The sequence below is a fragment of the Nycticebus coucang genome, chromosome 22, assembly GCF_027406575.1.
Source record: "Nycticebus coucang isolate mNycCou1 chromosome 22, mNycCou1.pri, whole genome shotgun sequence".
Taxonomy (NCBI): Eukaryota; Metazoa; Chordata; class Mammalia; order Primates; family Lorisidae; genus Nycticebus; species Nycticebus coucang.
In genome coordinates, this window is record NC_069801.1 from 8,961,373 (window position 1) to 8,981,041 (window position 19,669).

The window sequence follows — 19,669 nt, forward strand, 5'->3', positions numbered from 1 at the left end:
ATTACTCAATTTCTTTATGCTTCAGTCTCCCTTTTTGTAAATTGGAGATAATATTAACTACCTCATAAGGTTCTTCTTTTTTTTTTTTTTTTGTAGAGACAGGGTCTCAATTTATTGCCTTTGGTAGAGTGCTGTGGCATCACAGCTCACAGCAACCTCCAGCACTTGGGCTTAGGTGATTGTCCTGCTTCAGCCTCCCGAGTAGCTGGGACCACAGGCGCTCTCCACAACACCGGGCTATTTATCTCATAAGGTTCTAAGGACTAAAATTAATGTGTGTGAAAGAGCTTAGAGCTGTTCTTGGCATGTAGTGGGCTCTCAGTCAATGTTATCGTCCATCTTCATGATCATCAACATATGGTTGGCTGGTGGGTTGAACTTGAAGGGTCGCTTGTGAACACATGCTAAAAGTAATAAAACGCGAAGTAGTATACAAGTAGTTGAAGGATAGAGATAACACTTATGTTAGGATTTCACTCATACAGTCATTTGATAAAATTTACTGAGCACCTGCTTTGGTGAAGATTCTGTGTTACAGAATGATAATAAAAGGGGAGGCATAGATTATAAGAGCTCAGGTGTGGGGTTTGTTTGTTTATTTTTGCAGTTTTTGGCCAGGGCTGGGTTTGAACCCACCACCTCCAGTATATGGGGCTGGCGCCCTACTCACTGAGCCACAGGCGCTGCCCCAGGTGCAGGGTTTTACCTGGTTTCTCCACTTACAGGCTGTCTGTGACTGGCAGCTTACCAAAGCTCTTCACCCTCTCTTCCTCTCCCACTTGCTGCCTAAGATCAGATAGATGTGATTTTTAAACAAATTTCTTGTCTTCTAAGCCTCATTTTTCTCATTTCAGAAATTGAGAAACTAATAGTATTTTCTAGTTTTGTTGTGAGGATTAAATGAGATAGTGTATATGAAATGCTTGGCACATAGTAAGACCTTGCTAAATGATAGTTTCTGTTTTTTTCTTTCTTTCTTTTTTTTTTGGTAGAGACAGGGTCTCACTTTATTGTCCGGTAGAGTGCTGTGGCGTCACACAGTACACAGCAACCTCCAACTCCTGTGCTTAGGTGATTCTCCTGCCTCAGCCTCCTGAGTAGCTGGGACCACAGGCGCCCGCCAGAATGCCCGGCTTTTTTTTTGTTGCAGTTTGGCCGGGGCCGGCGCCCTACCCACTGAGCCACAGGGGCTGCCCAGTCGTTTCTGTTATTATTATTCTACCTCCACTGCTATAGTCCTTGTCCTTAGCTGTTAACCTGTTGGAGACAAATTGTATAGGAATACAAGGCAGTATACATAATGCAGTGCAGCACAGAGGAGGAGAGCCATTCATTCTGTCTGTAGGACTCTGGGAAAGCTGTTGTGGGGGTAGCTTTTGAGTGAATCTTTTTTTTATTTTTTTTATTATTTTTTATTTTTTGTAGAGACAGAATCTCACTTTACTGCCCTCCGGTAGAGTGCCGTGGCGTCACACGGCTCACAGCAACCTCCAGCTCTTGGGCTTATGTGATTCTCTTGCCTCAGCCTCCCGAGCAGCTGGGACTACAGGCGCCGTCACAACGCCCAGCTATTTTTTTTGTTGCAGTTTGGCCGGGGCTGGGTTTGAACCCACCACCCTCGGTATATGGGGCCAGCGCCCTACTCACTGAGCCACAGGCGCCGCCCTAGCTTTTGAGTGAATCTTAATAGGATTTCAGTAGGTGGCACGGGGTAGTTAATCACATCCCCTAATCAATAGGCAGATTGAAGCCTATGAGCAGAGGCTGAAAACTTGCAGGGCATATTTGGAATGGTTTGGGACATGAAGGTAGAGCTATCCAGTGCCTTGTCAGGGAGTCTGGACTCCCTGTGGTCAGGAAATTTAGTGTAGGTAATACAAATGGGCTGGTGGGTCGCACTGTGACCTTTCATAGGTCTATTCTAGATATAAAACTTTCCCTCTAACCTGTTTTTTTGAGACAGTTTTACTTTGTCACCCTGGGTAGAGTGCTATGGTGTCATAGCTCACAGCAACCTCAAACTCCTGGGCTCAGATAATTCTCTTGCCTCAGCCTCCCAAGAAGCTGGGATTATAGGTGCCTGCCACAATGCCTGGCTATTTTTTAGAGACAGGGTCTCGCTTTTGGTCAGGCTAGTCTCCAACTTGTGAGCTTAAGCAATTTACCTGCCTTGGCCTCTCAGAGTGCAAGGATTACAGGCGTGAGCCACCATGCCCAGGCGATCCCCTTTAATCTTCATTGCTTTACACACAGGTGCCCACTGTATTTGTTGGATGGATATTTCATGATATTGTTTTTGTTTTTAGGTGCTGTCGAATTAGAAAACTTGCCATTAAAGAAAGATGCCTTGAAAGAGCTGGAGTTACCATTTGAAGTCAAAGCTGGTATGTAGAACCAAAGGAAATGAGGAAGTTTTTAAAATTTATTTTTATTTATTTTTAAATTCAGATTAATATGAGATATACGCAATTAGGTTACATTGTTTGTAAGTTGTGGTAGTGTCCTTTGCCTAACTTCCTGGGTGAAGGACAGAACTACAACTCTGAAAGGGAGAAAGTTTTGAGTCTTTGGGACGTGAAACTGAGTTTTTACCTATTTGACCAGGAAGAAGAATAAGAAATGTTAGAGTTTGGGCGGCACCTGTTACTTAGTGAGTAGGGCGCCGTTCCCATGTACTGAGGGTGGCAGGTTCGGACCCGGCCCTGGCCAAACTGCAACAAAAGAAAAAAAGCTGGGCATTGTGGCGGGTGCCTGTAGTCCCAGCTACTTGGGAGGCTGTGGCAAGAGAATTGCTTAAGCCCAAGAGTTTGAGGTTGCTATGAGCTGTGACACCATGGCACTCTACCCAGGGTGACAGCTTCAGGCTTTGTCTCAAAAAAAAAAAAAAAAAAGAAAAGAAAAGAAGAAATTGTTGCCAAAAAAAAAAAAAAAAAATAGAAAACTTGGTCTCAGGTGGTGGTGTGCATCTGAATCATGAGGGTCTCTTGAGCTCGGAAGTTTGAGGTTGCAGTGAGCTATGAGGATGCCACCATACTCTGCTGGGGCAACAGAAAAATACTGAGTCTCAAAAAAACCCAAAAAACTCAGAATGGTGCCTGACACACTTAGTAGATGTTAGTAGTTACAGAAGTTCTGCAGGTACTAGGTTGAGTAAGGAAAGAAGAAATTGGCTTGGCACCTGTGGCTCAAGTGGCTAAGGCACCAGCCACATACACCTGAGCTGGCGGGTTCGAATCCAGCCCAGGTCCGCCAAACAACAATGATGGCTGCAACCAAAAAATAGCCAGGCATTGTAGCGGGTGCCTGTAGTCCCAGCTACTTGGGAGGTGAAGGCAGGAGACTTGCCTGAGCCCAGGAGTTGGAGGTTGCTGTGAGCTGTGATGCTACGGCACTCTACCCAGGGCGACAGCTTGAGGCTCTGTGTCAAAAAAAAAAAGGAAAGATGAAATCGTTGCCAAATAAAAATAGTCACTAATGAATGACCCTTATATTCAGACATGTCTCATCATTCAATAGCTTGTTGATACTAGTCTTCCCCTTATTTTGGGTGCTTATATTACACTAAAATGCATATATAATGCGAATTAATTGCAAGGTGAGATAGAATGGAAATCTTGCAAAAAATTGAGGCTTTCTTAGTCAATTTAAATGATGGGTGAACTGCCAGAATCACATGCAAAGACACGAAAAAAAAAAACCTTGAAGAATTAGCATTGTGGGTGTTTCCAAAAGAGTATTATTTGAATATGAAAGGATTTAGAGGCACTTAGGAAAAAATTGATGAAGTTTTCTAATATTTTTACAAAAATGACCCTTTTTATGCTTTTTGCCTTTATAAAAATGACTATTTTCTGCAAAAGGTAAGATATAAGAGAATTTTTTTTTTTTTTTTTTTTTTTTTGAGACAGAGCCTCATGCTGTCACCCGGGGTAGAGTGCCATGGCATTACAGCTCACAGCAACCTCCAACTCCTGGGTTCAAGCAATTCTCCTGCCTCCGCCTCCCAAGTAGCTGGGATTACAGACACCCACCACAACGCCTGGCTATTTTTTGGTTGTAGCCATCATTGTTGTTTGGCGGGCCCAGGCTGGATTTGAACCCGCCAGCTCAGATGTATGTGGCTGGCGCCTTAGCCTCTTGAGCCACAGGCGCTGAGCCCGATACAAGAGAAATTTTATTTTGCTTATCAAAGAACTATCAGAATGATGTACATTCTCCTAAATTAATTTATATGAAAATTGTACTTATGTGCTAATTATAATTAAAATTATTTGTTGTGAAAATTGGCATATGGTTCAATTATAATATAAATTTATTTTCTTTTTTTAGATAAAAACTAAGTTATTTCATTATTGTAAAATTTCTTTTTTTTGAGACATAGTCTCACTTTGTCGCCCTTGGTAGAGTGCCAAGTGGTGTTATAGCTCACGGCAACCTCAAACTCTCGGGCTCAAGCAATCCTCTTGTCCCAGCCTCCGAAATAGCTGGGACTATAGGCGCTCTCCACAATGCCTGGTTATTTTTAGAGACAGGGTCTCGCTCTTGCTCAGGCTGGTCTGGAACCCGTGAGCTCCAGCAATCCACTTGCCTTGGCCTCCCAGAGTACTAGGATTACAGGCTTGAGCCATTGCGCCCGGCCTAAAATTATCCTCCCTCCCTCCCTCTCTCTCTCTCCTTTCTTCTCTTCCTCTTTCTCTCCTCTCCTCTCCTCTCCTTTCTTTCTTTTTTGAGAAGAAAGTCTTGCTCTGTCACTCAGTGGAGTGCCATGGCCTCAGCCTAGCTCACAGCAACCTCAGACTCCTGGGCTCAAGCAATCTTCCTGCCTCAGACTTCCCAGTAGCTGGGATGATAGGCGTGTGCTGCCATGCCCGGCTAGTTTTTCTATTTTTAGTAGAGACAGGGTCTCCCTCTTGTTCAGGCTGGTCTCAAACTCCTTAGCTTAGGTGATCCTCCTGCCTTGGCCTCCCAGAGTGCTAGGATTGCCGCGTTAGCCACAATACCTGGCAATCATTATTGTAAAGTTTCTTAATTTGTTACTGGATTACCTACCTATTAAATCATTTGGTTTTGTCATTAAAAATATCATTATTAATGATACTCTTTTATCTTAAATATAACAGATCCACCTCACTTAAATTCTAGATCTTAGAGGGTAATGATTATACCTTGGTAGCATGGGCTGTGTTTCATAGGTAGAATATTACTTGAGCTATATAAGATCTTTGAGACACCCATTAGGAAGGTTCATATGTTCTTATCCTTATGTGTTATTCCCAGAATGTTGACTTGCCTCTTATAAATTGAATTTAAAGAAGGCTTGTATTTTAGGAGGCTTGGGGAGAAACGGAAGAACTCAGGAAATGAGTATCACTGCGTTAGTCCATTTTACACTGCTATAAAGGAATATCTGAGGGTGGATAATTTATTTAAAAAAAGAGGTTTCTTTGGCTCATGACTCTACAGACTGTATAAGAAGCTTGGCATCAGGATCTGCTTCCAGTAAGGGCTTTAGGGAGCCTTCAGTTAAGGTGGAAGGTGAAGGAGGAGCAGACTTGTCATGGTGTGAGAGAAGGGGGTGCAGAGAGAGAGGGGGTTGTCAGTCTTTTTTAAATAGCCAGCTTTTGAACATTTATAAGAGGGTCTTTAACCCAAGGAATCAATGTAACCAGGTTGTTTGAATGAACCCTCAGTGAATCCCCAATAATAAATTAAACAACAAAAAAAAGCCAGCTCTTGCATGAACTAAAAGAGTGAAAACTCAACTCATTTTATTTTTTTTCTGTAGAGACAGAATCTCACTTTATTGTCCTCGGTAGAGTGCTGTGATGTCACACAGCTCACAGCAACCTTTAACTCCTGGGCTTAGGCGATTCTCTTGCCTCAGCCTCCTGAGTAGCTGGGACTACAGGCGCCCGCCACAACGCCCGGCTATTTTCTTGTTGCAGTTTGGCCAGGGCTGGGTTTGAACCCACCACCCTTGGTATATGGGGCCGATGCCCCACCCACTGAGCCACAGGCGCCGCCCAAAACTCAACTCATTTTTGTGTGGAGGGCAGCAAGCCGTTCATGAGGGATCTGTGCCTGTGATCCAGACACCTCCCACCAGGCCCCATCTCCAACACTGGGGAGCAGATTTCAATGTTAGAATTTGAGAGACCAAATATCCAAACCATGTTACCATTCCACCAAGCCACGCTCTCTGTCTCTCTTTTTTTTGAATTTTATCAAGCCATGCTCTCTCATTAGCACGGGTTCTCAGGAAGAATCAGAATTCTGTTTTGAGAGAGTGCTAATGCAGCATTTCCTGTGTTTTAGTTGGTGATGGGTGTGCTCAAGGTTGGGTAAATTATAGGACTGATGACTCCCAAGGAGTACTTATCAACCAGCCAATTAATTAACAGGAAATGAGTTTTGTGTCTGGGCTTGTGCAGGTGTAATGGGAAGAAAGACACCTTGAGGAAGCTTAAGATGTAGTCCTCTTGGGAGACAGTGAGTTTCCAGAGGAGAAATGTTGCATTTGATAAGATAAGGTCTCAGGGAACTATTTCCATCTTAGGAACTATTTCCATCTTATTCTTTATGCTTTGTTCTGAGACAAAAGCTTACTAACATTTGCTTCACATTTGCCAGAGCCTGTTGCCTGTTTCTTGAAATTAAAAAATAAGTAGTAAAAGTGATGTATGTTCCTTAAACAAAACAATAGATGTACAGAAAAAGGGAAAGAATTCAAAATGTCTATAGACATTTAATTTAACAAGACTTTCCTTCCCTTTCCAGGCTTCATTGGAAAAGTAACTCTTCAGATTCCCTTTTATCGCCCGCATGTGGACCCTTGGGTGATCTCCATATCCAGCCTTCACTTAATTGGAGCCCCAGAAAAAATACAGGATTTCAATGATGAAAAGGAGAAGCTGTTGGAGAGGGAACGCAAGAAGGCACTACTACAAGCCCTGGAGGAGAAATGGAAGGCAAGACAGAGGTCCTTTTGGCCGTAAGAGCAGTTGTGGTGACATGGGAGTCCGTTAACATTGGCTCTTTCCTTTGTAGAATGAACGCCAGCAGAAAGGGGAATCCTACTGGTATTCAGTTACTGCCTCAGTAGTTACGAGAATTGTGGAGAATATTGAAGTAAGTCCTATTGACTTTTATAGAGTATTAATGTGAAAGGAATTTCTCAGGCTTCAATGTGTTTTGCTTCTTAGTTTCTGGTTTCTTGTGGTTTAACTGATACAGCGTGTATATAAGGGCTTATTGCCCAGGTGTGCAGCCAGGGAAAACCTGAAAAGCAAGTCTGTGCTGTGAAGCAGACACAGGTTTTTCTTGCTTCAACTGGTGTGCTGGGGAGTTTTTGTTTCATTTCCATTTCACTTACTGCGCTTTCTTTTTGAATGTTGGAATCCCACTTCCTAAGGATTTATTTTCCGAGCAGCCAGGTTACCTAAGCTTTACTAGCTGTATGGTTTTAGGGCAAATCACAACCCTCTCTGGTCTTAATTTCTTCATCTGTAAAATGAGAGGGATTGGTTATGTGGCTTATAGGTGATTACATAGTGAATTGTGAACAGCCCCATGAGTTATTTAAGCTCTCACTGATGTTTCTGGTGACAATTTGATCAATTACAGTGCTGGGGCTGTTGGCCATGTTTTCTGCTTTAATTACAATTTTGTCCTTAATGTGATCAGGGTCCATAATAATTTTTATGAATGTCATGAAAGTCAGTCCATATTTCTTAACCTGTAGGGTTTTCTTGCTGTTATAAAGTGACATAGGCCAAATGTGTTCAAGGTATGCCATGCCCCCCAAAAATATAGTCTGAGGTTCTTGGCTTTATAACTTTTATAACTTTGACAAAAAGATTAGTACATTGAGGTGACTGCTTTTAACTTTTTTTTTTTTAAGAGGTGGGAGTCTTGCTATATTCCCCAGGCTGTTTTCAAAAATACCTGGCTTCAAGCAGTTCTCCTGCCCTCCCCTCCAAAAGTGCTGGGATTATGGACATGAGCCACCACACCTGGTCAGGGTGACTGCTTTGATTCTATTTCAGGCAGTTATTTTATTAGCTGTCATTGATTTTTAAAAACTTAGTCTTTTTTTAGTTTCATAGCTTCCTTGGGATATCAGAAAGTTCACCTTTTCAAAACGTACAATTTAGTGGTTTTTAGTTTATTTACAGAGTTGTGCTTTGATTAGCACTGAATAATTCCAGAAGATTTTCATCATCCCCAAAAGAAACGTATGTCCAGGCTGAGTATGGCAGCTCATGCCTGTGATCCCAGCACGCTCGGAGAGCAACGTAGGAGGATTGCTTGAGACCAGCCTGGGCCACATAGTGAGACCCCACCTATACAAAAATAAAAAATTAGTTGGGTGTAGTGTGTGTCTGTAGTTCTAGCTACTTGGGAGGCTGATCCAGGAAAATTGCTTGAGCCCAGGAGTTTGAGGTTTCAATGAGCTATATCACCACTGCCTGGGTGACAGAGGGAGACTCTGTCTCTTTAAAAAAAAAAACAAAAACAAAAGAATAAGATGGTGGTGCCTGTGGCTCAGTGGCTAGTGTGTGCCAGCCCTGTATACCGATGGTGGCAGGTTCAAACCCGGCCCTGGCCAAACAGCAACAAAAAAACAACCAGGTGCTGTGGTGGGCACCTGTACGTAGTCCCAGCTACTGGAGGGGCTGAGGCAAGAGAATCACCTAAGCCCAGGAGTTGGAGGTTGCTGTGAGCTGTGACCCCACGGCACTCTACCAAGGGGGATAAAGAGAGACTCTGTCTCCACAAAAAAAAAGAGAGAAAAAACAAACCCATATCCAATTAGTAGTCACTGCCAGTTCCCCTTCCTCCACTTCTTGGCAACTCCTAATCTACTTTCTCTCAGGATTTGCATGATCTGGACATTTCATATAAGCATAATTGTACAGTATACAGTCTGCTTTCACCTAGGTAGTGTTTCCAGGGGGCATCTGTGTAGTAGCATGTGTCAGTACTCCATTCTTTTTTTGACTAAATAATATAAATAATATCCATTGTATGGATTGTCAAGGGTAAAGCCTGACACTGGTTAAAGCAATGAAAACATTTTTTTCAGTAATTTTTTACAGCAGGAGTTTGAGGTTGTTGTGAGCTATGATGCCATGGCATTCTGCCAAGAGTGACACTGTCTCAAAAAAAGAAAAGTTAGGATTCTGTCCTTCCCCCAGAGACTGGGAGGCAGAGGCCCTACCCTTCCTGCTGGTTATATTTCAAAGAAATGGTTTTCAGGTCCTTGAGAAAGATACTCCTGAGAGATACAGGTTGAACATCCCAAATCAGAAAATCAGAAATCCTCCAAAATCTGAAACTTTTTGAGTGCCTATATGATAATTGTGGATTTCAGGATTTGGACGCTTAAGTGGAAAGTACAATACAAATACTCCACAATCCAAAAAAATCCGAAATCTCAAACACTTCTGGTTTAAGTGTTTCAGATAAGGGATAATAAACCTGCACATGTACATCTCTCAGAGGAAGAATTTGTAATTGTAATTATAAATGCTCTTAAGAAAGGGAGGCCAGGGCCCTATTTCAAATGTTGGCTTATAAAGCCTGAGTTTTTCCAAGTAGGAATTGAAAAGGAAAATTGTTTTTTCCCGGGATCTTGCCTTGGGCTGTTGGAGGCCGTATTAAAGTATTAAAGTTTGGTCAAGTCTCTTTTTTCTTTTTTTTTTTTTTTTGTAGGGACAGAGTCTCACTTTACTGCCCTCGGTAGAGTGCCGTAGCGTCACACGGCTCACAGCAACCTCGAGCTCTTGGGCTTATGTGATTCTCTTGCCTCAGCCTCCCGAGCAGCTGGGACTACAGGCGCCCGCCACAACGCCTGGCTATTTTTTTGTTGCAGTTTGGCTGGGGCTGGGTTTGAACCCACCACCCTCGGTATATGGGGCCGGCACCCTACTCACTGAGCCACAGGCGCTGCCCGTCTTTTTGTTTTTTCTTTCTTGAGACAGAGTCTCACTGGGTAGAGTACCATGGTGTCATAGCTTACAGCAACATCAAACCCTTGGCTTGGGCAGTACTGCTGCCTCAGTTTCCCAAGTAGCTAAGACTATAGGTGCCCACCACCACCACACCTCGCTAGTTTTTCTATATCTGGCAGATCTGAAGGGTCTTGCTCAGGCTAGTTTTGAACTCTTGAGCTCAAGCAATTCTCCTACCTGAGCCTCCCAGAGTGATAGGATTACAGGAGTGGTGGCCTATTGCCTGACTTTTGATTATAGCCATGAGAGTGGGTGTGAAGTGGTATCTGATTTTGGTTTTGTTTTGCATTTTTTTTTTTGTAGAGATGGAGTCTCACTTTATGGCCCTCGGTAGAGTGCCATGGCCTCACACAGCTCACAGCAACCTCCAACTCCTGGGCTTAAGTGATTCTCTTGCCTCATCCTTCCGAGTAGCTGGGACTACAGGCGCCTGCCGCAACGCCAGGCTATTTTTTGGTTGCAGTTCAGCCGGGGCCGGGTTTGAACCCGCCACCCTTGGTATATGGGGCTGGCGCCTTACTGACTGAGCCACAGGCGCCGCCTGCGTTTTTTTTTTTTTTTTTTTTGAGACAGAGTCTCACTATGTCACCCTCAGTAGAGTGCTGTGGCATCACAGCTCTCACACCAACCTCAAACTCTTGGGCTTAAGCAGTTCTCTTGCCTCAGCCTCCCAAGTAGCTGGGACTACAGGCACCTGCCACAACACCCAGCTATTTTTTTGTAGCACTTGTCGTTGCTTAGCTGGCCCAGGGTGGGTTCGAACCCACCAGCTTGGGTGTATGTGGCCAATGCCATAACCACTGTGCTACGGGTGCCGAGCCTTGTTTTGCATTTTCGTTTTTTTTTAGGAAGAGTTAGCTTTATTTTTAGTAAAGTTTTCAGCCTAAGGTGGTCATTCCCACAGGCTGGGAAACATGGTTCCCAGCTATAAGCCATGCTTCAAGGGAGGAACAAGATGTTATACTGAGATAGGTGATTAAATATTCACATTTATAGGAGGATCCATGAATATTTATGAAGATAATTATGCTCCTGAGCAATGGGGCTTTTTGTTCTTTTATGGGGGGGGGGTCCATGTTTAAAAATGGCCACCTTTTATGTCAGAAAGGTGAAACTAGACACAAAAACAGTCTCTGTGCATGTTGTGTAGACTGTTAAAACCACCGTGGTTGGTTCTTTATCAGGAACGAATGTTGATGTGGCTTTCAGGAAACAAAGCCTAGGGAGCGGTAAAATGATGCATGTCTAACCTCCCATCCTGTCATGGCTGGGAACTCAATTTTAAGGTTTCTCCGGAGTCCCCTTGGCTGAGAATCGTCATTCAGACAGTGGGGAGATGAGGAGTTTTGTGTTTAGTTCATAATGTAAACGGTGGTAGATGGTGGGAGCTATATTTCTTACTGTTGGTGTTTATACATAAGCAAGAAGAGGAAGCTAGAATTATCCATGTGGTGATGGGTTAGAAATCAGTATAAATTCATGCTTAGCTTAATACAGATGCATATAGTTACACAGAAACTGTAGTTAGAGATACATGTACAGAGGTTAGACATATGGCACGGGTTGGTGGAAACAGAGCCATCTGTCACTTGATACAGGGAGATGTTCTGAGAACTGCATCATTAGGAGATTTGTTATTGGGTACATAAACAACAGAAATTTATTTTCTCACAGTTTTGGAGGCTGAAAGTCTAGGATCTGGGTGCTGGCCTGGTCAGGTGCTGGAGAGGACATTTGTTCTACCTTCTAGAAGGCTGCTTTCTTTCTGTGTCTGAGGTGTGGGGAGGTGGGTGGAGAGAGAGAGAGGGGTTTGTGTTTTCTTTTTTTTTTTAGAGACAGAGTGTTACTTTGTCACCCTCGGTAGAGTGATGTGGCATCACAGCTCACAGAAACCTCTAGCTCTTGGGCTTAGGCGATTCTCTTGCCTCAGCCTCCTAAGTAGCTGGGACTATAGTACCCGCCACAACGCCAGGCTATTTTTTGTTGCAGTTTGGCTGGGACCAGGTTTAAACCTGCCACCCTCGGCATATGGGGCTGGTGCCCTACTCACTGAGCCACAGGTGCCACCCAGGTTTATGTTTTCTTAAGGATTAATGATGTTGAACATCTTTCCAAGTGTTTACTGGCCACTTGTATTATCTTTTTTGGAGAAAAGCCCACAAAGGATCTGACTTTGCCTCATTTAGAAATCAGCTTGTCTTTTTATTGTTGAGTTATAAGAGCTCTTTATATATTCTGGATACTAGTCCCTTATCAGATAGATGATTTGCAAATACTTTTTCTCCCATTCTTCAAGTTGTCTTTTCACTTTCTGTAATTTTCAATTCATTGAAATAGAGTTCCTTTTCTGTAGCCCACTTACAGGGGCAAGGGGAAATACATACATACGTACATACATACATATGTACATAAACACATACAATGTTTATCTTCTCTGCTGGTGTTCCTGGGTCCAGATGCTGAGACACAGAGGCAAGATTAAAGGTATCCTAGCACTCTGGAGCTGAGGCAGGTGGATTGCCTGAGCTCACAGGATCGAGCCAGAGTGAGACCTCGTCTCTAAAAAAAATAGCTGGGCATTGTGGTGGGCACTGTGGTGGGCACCTGTAGTCCCAGCTACTCCGGAGGCTAAAGGAAGAGAATCGCTTCAGCCCAAGAGCTGGAGGTTGCTGTGAGGTATGACGCCACAGCACTCTACCGAGGATAACAAAGTGAGTCTCTGTCTCCTTTTTTTTTTTTTGTAGAGACAGAGTCTCACTTTATGGCCCTCGGTAGAGTGCCGTGGCGTCACACAGCTCACAGCAACCTCCAGCTCCTGGGCTTAGGCGATTCTCTTGTCTCAGCCTCCCGAGTAGCTGGGACTACAGGTGCCCGCCACAACGCCCAGCTATTTTTTGGTTGCAGTTCAGCCGGGGCCGGGCTTGAACCCGCCACCCTCGGTATAGGGGGCCAGCGCCTTACCGACTGAGCCACAGGCGCCGCCCTGAGTCTCTGTCTCTTAAAAAAAAAAAAATTAAGGGCATTAGCAGAGTGGGAGGAAGACCAGTTATCTGCATATAATGGTATTGTTCTCTTTAATTACTTCTTTAAGTTATCTTCTGAAATTATTTGATTTAATGAAAGTATTGCAGCTCTGTTTTTGAGATAAAACGAAATCACAAATGTCATTCATGTATAGTTTGTGATTATAACTCTCTCAAGAACTTGGAGAGTACTGGGTATGTATGTGATGTGTTTGTGTAAAATGCCTGCTGTGGTTTACTTCAGTGGCTTGAGGTCAGTTTGACCCCTCCCTACTCATAGTATTTCATCAATAGCAGTTGTCTAAATGTTTTCTTCTTTTTCTTCTTTGCAGTTAAAAATTCAAGATGTCCACTTACGCTTTGAAGATGGTATCACCAATCCTTCCCATCCCTTTGCATTTGGCATCTGCATTAAGAATGTGTCCATGCAAAATGCTGTAAATGAGCCTGTGAGTATGAAATAGGACTATAAATCAGGAGAAAGCAGTATTCTAGGGAATTTGGGGCTCTGCCTTTTGTCATTTTGTGTCGTGTAAATGGGATCTCATTCTTTTCCACTAGTTTTGTGGTAGGTATGCATATCTCTTGTTTGTATGCAATGGGTCTAATTTGATGAAATAGAGAAATGGTTAATTTTCTCTGACCTTTGGCTATATCACTTTTTTTTTTTTTTTGTGGTTTTTGGCCGGGGCTAGGTTTGAACCCGCCACCTCCGGCATATGGGACCGGCACCCTACTCCTTGAGCCACAGGCGCTGCCCTGGTTATATCACTTTTATACATGAAGAAACTGAGGTACAGAAAGGATTTTATCCTTGATTTTCTTCTTATGCTATAGGCACTCCCCGGGTAAACTCTTTCTGTTCCATAGTTTCACTGTTAGCAGGAAATTTTTGCTGGTGGCTTTCACATGTTGAACTCCATTCTGCATGTTTCTTTGACCTTCATATTCATATTTTTATTTTAAAATACTGTGTTTTGCTGTATATAATGCACATTTTTTTGCCCAAATTTTTGAGGGAAAAATAAGGATGCACATTATACAAGGGCACTAATAATTTCATGTCTATGTTCATGTTTTTAATTTTTTTTTAGAGACAGAATCTCACTTTATGCCCCTCGTCAGAGTGCCGTGACATCACAGCTCACAGCAACCTCCAACTCCTGGGCTTAGGCGATTCTCTTGCCTCAGCCTCCTGAGTAGCTGGGACTACAGGCACCCACCACAGCGCTCAGCTATTTTTTTTGTTGCAGTTTGGCCGGGGTCGGGTTTGAACCCACCACCCTTGGTATATGGGGTGGGTGCCCTACCCTCTGAGCCACAGGCACCGCCCCCTTTTTTTTTTTTTTTTTTTGAGACAGAATCTCACTTTGTCACCCTTGGTAGAGTGCTATGATGTCATAGCTCACAGCAACTTCAAAATCCTGGGTTTAAGTGATTCTTTTGCCTCAGCCTCCCAAGTAGGTGGTACTATAGGCGCCCACCACAACGCCCGGCTATTTTTTGTTGCAGTTGTCATTGTTGTTTAGCTGGCCTGGGCTGGGTTCAAACCCACCACTCTTGGTGTATGTGGTTAGTGCCGTAACCACTTTGCAATGGGCGCTGAGCCAATCCTGGCTATTTTTAGAGACGGTGTCTTGCTCTGACTCAGGCTGATCTTGAACCTGTGAGCTCAGACAATCCAACCGCCTTGGCTTCCCAAGTGCTGGGATTATAGGAATGAACCACTGAGTCTGGCCCTTGTTTTTAATTCTTTTATTTATGCTTGCGTGTTAAAAGTTTAATTCTAGAAAGTAATAATGATATCCAGATGCAAAATAATACCCTGAAAAATGGTAGTTGGTTTTGTTAAATTTATGACAAGCTTACAATAAAAGCATTTTTTGGCCGATGAAGAACAACGCATAACTCATTGTATACTTTAGGCAGGAACTAGCAATCTAGTTGATATTTTTATAAAAAATTATTGGAAAATCCCTTGGAAAATGTTGAAATGGATTTCATATATTGCAAGTTTTAAGCTAACAGTTATTAAATATGCTAATGAGCATGGCAGCAGAGCTATGGAGAGACATTTTGGACCTCCTCACACAGAGAATGTCATCAGATTGTGGAGGCAACAGGAAAGAAAGCTTCTTCAGATGCCAATGCAGAAGAAGGCAATGCCAGGGACACCTCCATTGCCTGGAGCGGTGTCAAGAAGAAGGCAAAAGGATTGCACGAGAGGAAAACATTGATGATTTTTCAGGACACCTAAATGGTGCTTTAACTTTATTTATTTTTATTTTATTATTATTATTTTTATTTGAGACAGAGCCTCAAGCTGTCACCCTCAGTAGAGTGCTGTGGCATCCCAGCTCACAGCAACCTCCATCTCCTGGGCTCAACAGATTCTTCTGCCTCAGCCTCCCAAGTAGCTGGGACTACAGGTGCCTGCCACAACGCCCAGTTATTTTTTATTGCAGTTGTCATTGTTTAGCTGGCCTGGGCCAGGTTCGAACTTGCCACCCTTGGTGCATGTGGCTGGCGTACCCACGTACCCAGTGCTATGGGCACTGAGCCAGCTATTAGGCCTTTTATATAGTTGGCCCCTTGTATTTGAGGATTCCACGTCATGGATTCAACCAACCACAGATTGAAAACCCCCCAAACAATTGAAAAAAAACAATGTAACAATAAAAATAATATATATATTTATAATTATATATATATATATATATTTTTTTTTTTTTTTTTGTGACAGAGCCTCAAGCTATAGCCCTGGGTAGAGTGCTGTGGCATCACAGCTCACACAACCTCAAACTCCTGGGCTTAAGTGATTCTCTTGCCTCGGTCTCCCAAGTAACCGGAACTACAGGCGCCTGCCCCAACACCCGGCTATTTTTTGGTTATAGTTGTTATTGTTCGGCAGGCCCGAGCTGGATTCGAACCTGCCAGCTCTGGTGTATGTGGCTGGTGCCTTAGCCTCTTGAGCTACAGGTGCCACCTATTTCTTTTTCTTTTTTTTTTTTTGTGAGACAGAGTCTCAAGCTGTTGCCCTGGGTGGAGTGCTGCGGCATCACAGCTCACAGCAGCTTCAAACTCTTGGGCTCAAGTGATTCTCTTGCCTCAGCCTCCCAAGTAGCTGGGACTACAGGTGCAGGCCATAACGCCCAGCTACTTTTTTGTTGCAGTTGTCATTGTTGTTTAGCAGGCCTGGGCCGGGTTTGAACCTGCCAGCCTTGGTGTATGTGGCCTGTGCCCTACCCTCTGAGCTACAGGCACCACCCCAAAATAATAGAATTAAAAAAAAATTCAGTGTAACTATTTATAAAGCATTTACACTGTATTAGGTATCATAGCTAATCAGGAGACAAATGGAAGGATGTACATAGGTTGTATGCAAATTCTGTGCCCTTTTCTGTCAGGGACTTTGAGCATCCTTGAATTTTGGTGTGTATAGGGTCCTGGAACCAGCCCCTCGTGGATACTGAGAGGTGACTGGTTGGTGGACCCAGTTCTTTCCTCTTACCTGACTTTTTGCGTGAGATTTTTATACTTACCTGCACAGTGACATTTTCTTTTTTTGTTTACTTATACCTTATTCTTCCTCTGCTTCCCTCTGTGTAATTAAAATTATTTGTTTACGTGTTTGTTCCTCAACTAGATTTTGAACTCTGTAAGAGGAATACTGTATTTTAATTTGGTTTTGTATCTGTAGCACCTTGCAAGTTGCCTGACAAATGTTTCTTCACAAATGGTTTATTGAATGAATGAGTAAATTCATGAGTAAACAATCATTGTACCTCCTTCCTTGTCTTACCTCAGGTACAGAAGCTAATGCGGAAAAAGCAATTAGACGTGGCAGAGTTTAGCATCTATTGGGATGTCGATTGCACTTTATTGGGGGATTTGCCCCAGGTGGAGTTACAGGTATGATTCTGGCAGAGGGTATTACTGTAAGACACCACCGAAGGAAAATGGTATAGGATTACTGCCACGTGGGTTTCTGTCCCCTGCATCTCTGATGTCCATCCCATCTCCCTGTTCCTCCATTGGTATCCATTCTCAAGTGTGTTTGGTTGACGTACTTGCTGCGTATTAACTTTGAACAATATGCAGTGTTTTGTGTATGTTTTAAATCCACGTTAGGCTATAGGTTTCTTTTTTTCCTACTTAAATCTATGTTTTTAACTTATTGCTATTTCTGCTTCCGATTTATTGCTTCTGATTGCTACATACTACACATATTCTACTGTATGTATGTAATACAGTGTAGTTACTTATTCTCTTAGCTACCATGTGCTGGGGATCTAAATTTTATTTTTTTTAATTTTTATATCCTTCTATTAAAATAAATTAGATTATCTAAGACAAAGACTCACTCTTGTGCCCAGGTTAGAGGTCAAGGCATTAGCTTAGATCCCAGCAACCTCGAACTTCTGAGTTCAAGCAATTCTTCTGCCTCAGCCTCCCAAATAGCTGGGATTACAGGCACCCATCACTATGTCTGACTGATTTTTCTGTTTTTAGTGTAGATGGGTCTCACTTTTGCTCGGGCTGGTCTCAAACTCCTGAGCTCAAGAGATCCTCTTACCGGAGGTTGCTGTGAGCTGTGTGACGCCACGGCACTCTACCGAGGGCCATAAAGTGAGACTCTGTCTCTACAAAAAAAAAAAAAAAAAAAAAAAACTCGGGAGGCTGAGGCAAGAGAATCGCTTAAGCCCAGGAGTTGGAGGTTGCTGTGAGCTGTGTGAGGCCACGGCACTCTACCGAAGGCCATAAAGTGAGACTCTGTCTCTACAAAAAAAAAAAAAAAAGAGATCCTCTTACCTCGGCCTTCCAAAATGCTAGGATTATAGCGTGAGCCACCATGCCTGCCTCAGTTTAATCTTTTGGCAAGAAATTGCAGGTGGGGCCGCGCGCCGTGGCTCACGCCCTGTAATCCTAGCACTCTGGGAGGCCAAGGCAGGTAGATTGCCTGAGCTCACAGGTTCGAGACCAGCCTGAGCCAGAGTGAGACCCATCTCTAAAAATAGCCGGACATTCTGTCAGGTGCCTATAGTCCCAACTACTTGGGAGACTGAGGTAAAAGAATTGCTTGAACACAAGAGTTTGAGGTTGCTGTGACCTATGGCCACAGTACTCTACCGGGGCTGACAAAGTGAGACTCTGTCTTAAAAAAAAAAAGAAAGAAAGAAAGAAACTGCACGAAGGGAAAATTATCTTTGGCTTGCATGCTGTTGTAAAGGATTGTTTGTTTTGAGGCAGTCTTTTTTTTTTTTTTTTTGAGACAAGAGTCTTTTATGTCACCCTCAGTAGAGTGTGATGTCACAGCTCACAGCAACCTCAGATTCTTGGGCTTAAGCAATTCTCTTGCCTCAGCCTCCCAAGTAGCTGGGACTACAGGCGCTCACTGCAATGCCCAGCTATTTATTTTTATTTTTTTTTATTTTAAATTTATTTTATCTTTTTATTGTTGTTTTCAGTTTTTGGCCGGCGCTGGGTTTGAACCTGCCACCTCCGGTATATGGGGCTGGTGCCCTACTCCTTTGAGCCACAGGCACCACCCAATGCCCAGCTATTTTTTTGTTGCAGTTGTCATTGCTGTTTCGCTGGCCCAGGCTGTGTTCGAACCTGCCAGCCTGGGTGTTTGTGGCTGGTGCCCTACCCACTGAGCTCTGCCCCCTTGAGGAAGAGTCTTAAGCTGTCACCTGAGTAGAGTGTCATGGTGTCATAGCTTACAGTAACCTTCAATTCTTGGACTCAAGTGATTTTCTTGCTTCTGTTTTTCTTTTTTTTTTGTTCTTTTTGTGACAGAGTCTTACTATGTTGTCCTGGGTAGAGTGCCATGGCGTCGTGGCTCACAGCAATCTCAAACTCTTGGGCTCAAGAGATTTCTCTTGCCTCAGCCTCCCAAGAAGCTGGGACTACTGGTGCCTGCCACACCCCCCAGCTATTTTTAGAGATGGGGTTTGCTCTAACTCAGGCTGCTCTCAAGTTATGAGCTCAGGCAATCCACCCACCTTGGCATCCCAGAGTGCTGGGATTAGAGAACTGAGGCACTGGGTCCAGCCTTTCAGTTTTTCTATTTTTAGTAGAGATGGGGTGTCACTTTTGCTCAGGTTGGTCTTAAAATTGTAAGCTCAAGCAGTTCACCCGCCTCCCCCTCCCAGAGTGCTAGGATTACAGGTGCAAGGCCTGGCCTTAGAGGATGAGTTTTTGTTTTGCTAATTCAATGAGCTGTGGCATCTACCCAGTAGAACAGTGTATAGCTATAACAAATAAAGGTAAGTGTCTTTATGATGAGTAAGTAATAGTCTCTTACATATAGTATTAAGCTAAAAAATCTGAGGCAATGTGCTTATGTAGCATTTGTATATGAAAAGAGAAAATTTTAGCCGGGCCTTGTGGCAGGCGCCTGTAGTCCTAGCTAGTCGGAAGGCTGAGGCAAGAGAATCGCTTAAGCCCAAGAGCTGGAGGTTGCTGTGAGCTGTGTGATGCCACGGCACTCTACCAAGGGCCGTAAAGTGAGACTCTGTCTCTACAAAAAAAAAAAAAAAAAAGAAGAAGAAGAAAAGAGAAAATTTTAGATTTGACTATGTTTAGAATGCCTCTGGTGGGAGATATAAGAAACTGTTATTATTGGTTGTC

The 19,669-nt window shown here is 43.4% G+C and overlaps 1 protein-coding gene across 7 annotated transcripts in view; it reads left to right on the forward strand.

Annotated features, from left to right (window-relative positions):
* The window catches only part of VPS13D (vacuolar protein sorting 13 homolog D), a 295,192-nt gene that overhangs the window by 11,266 nt on the left and 264,257 nt on the right, over nucleotides 1-19,669 (forward strand). For 6 of the 7 annotated variants that reach the window (XM_053575043.1, XM_053575036.1, XM_053575039.1 and 3 more), the window contains 5 exons: nucleotides 2,307-2,384; nucleotides 6,778-6,968; nucleotides 7,048-7,128; nucleotides 13,369-13,485; nucleotides 16,844-16,948. In XM_053575043.1, coding sequence (XP_053431018.1) covers nucleotides 2,307-2,384; nucleotides 6,778-6,968; nucleotides 7,048-7,128; nucleotides 13,369-13,485; nucleotides 16,844-16,948 — 572 coding nt within the window. The other variant, XM_053575042.1, reaches the window with a different exon arrangement.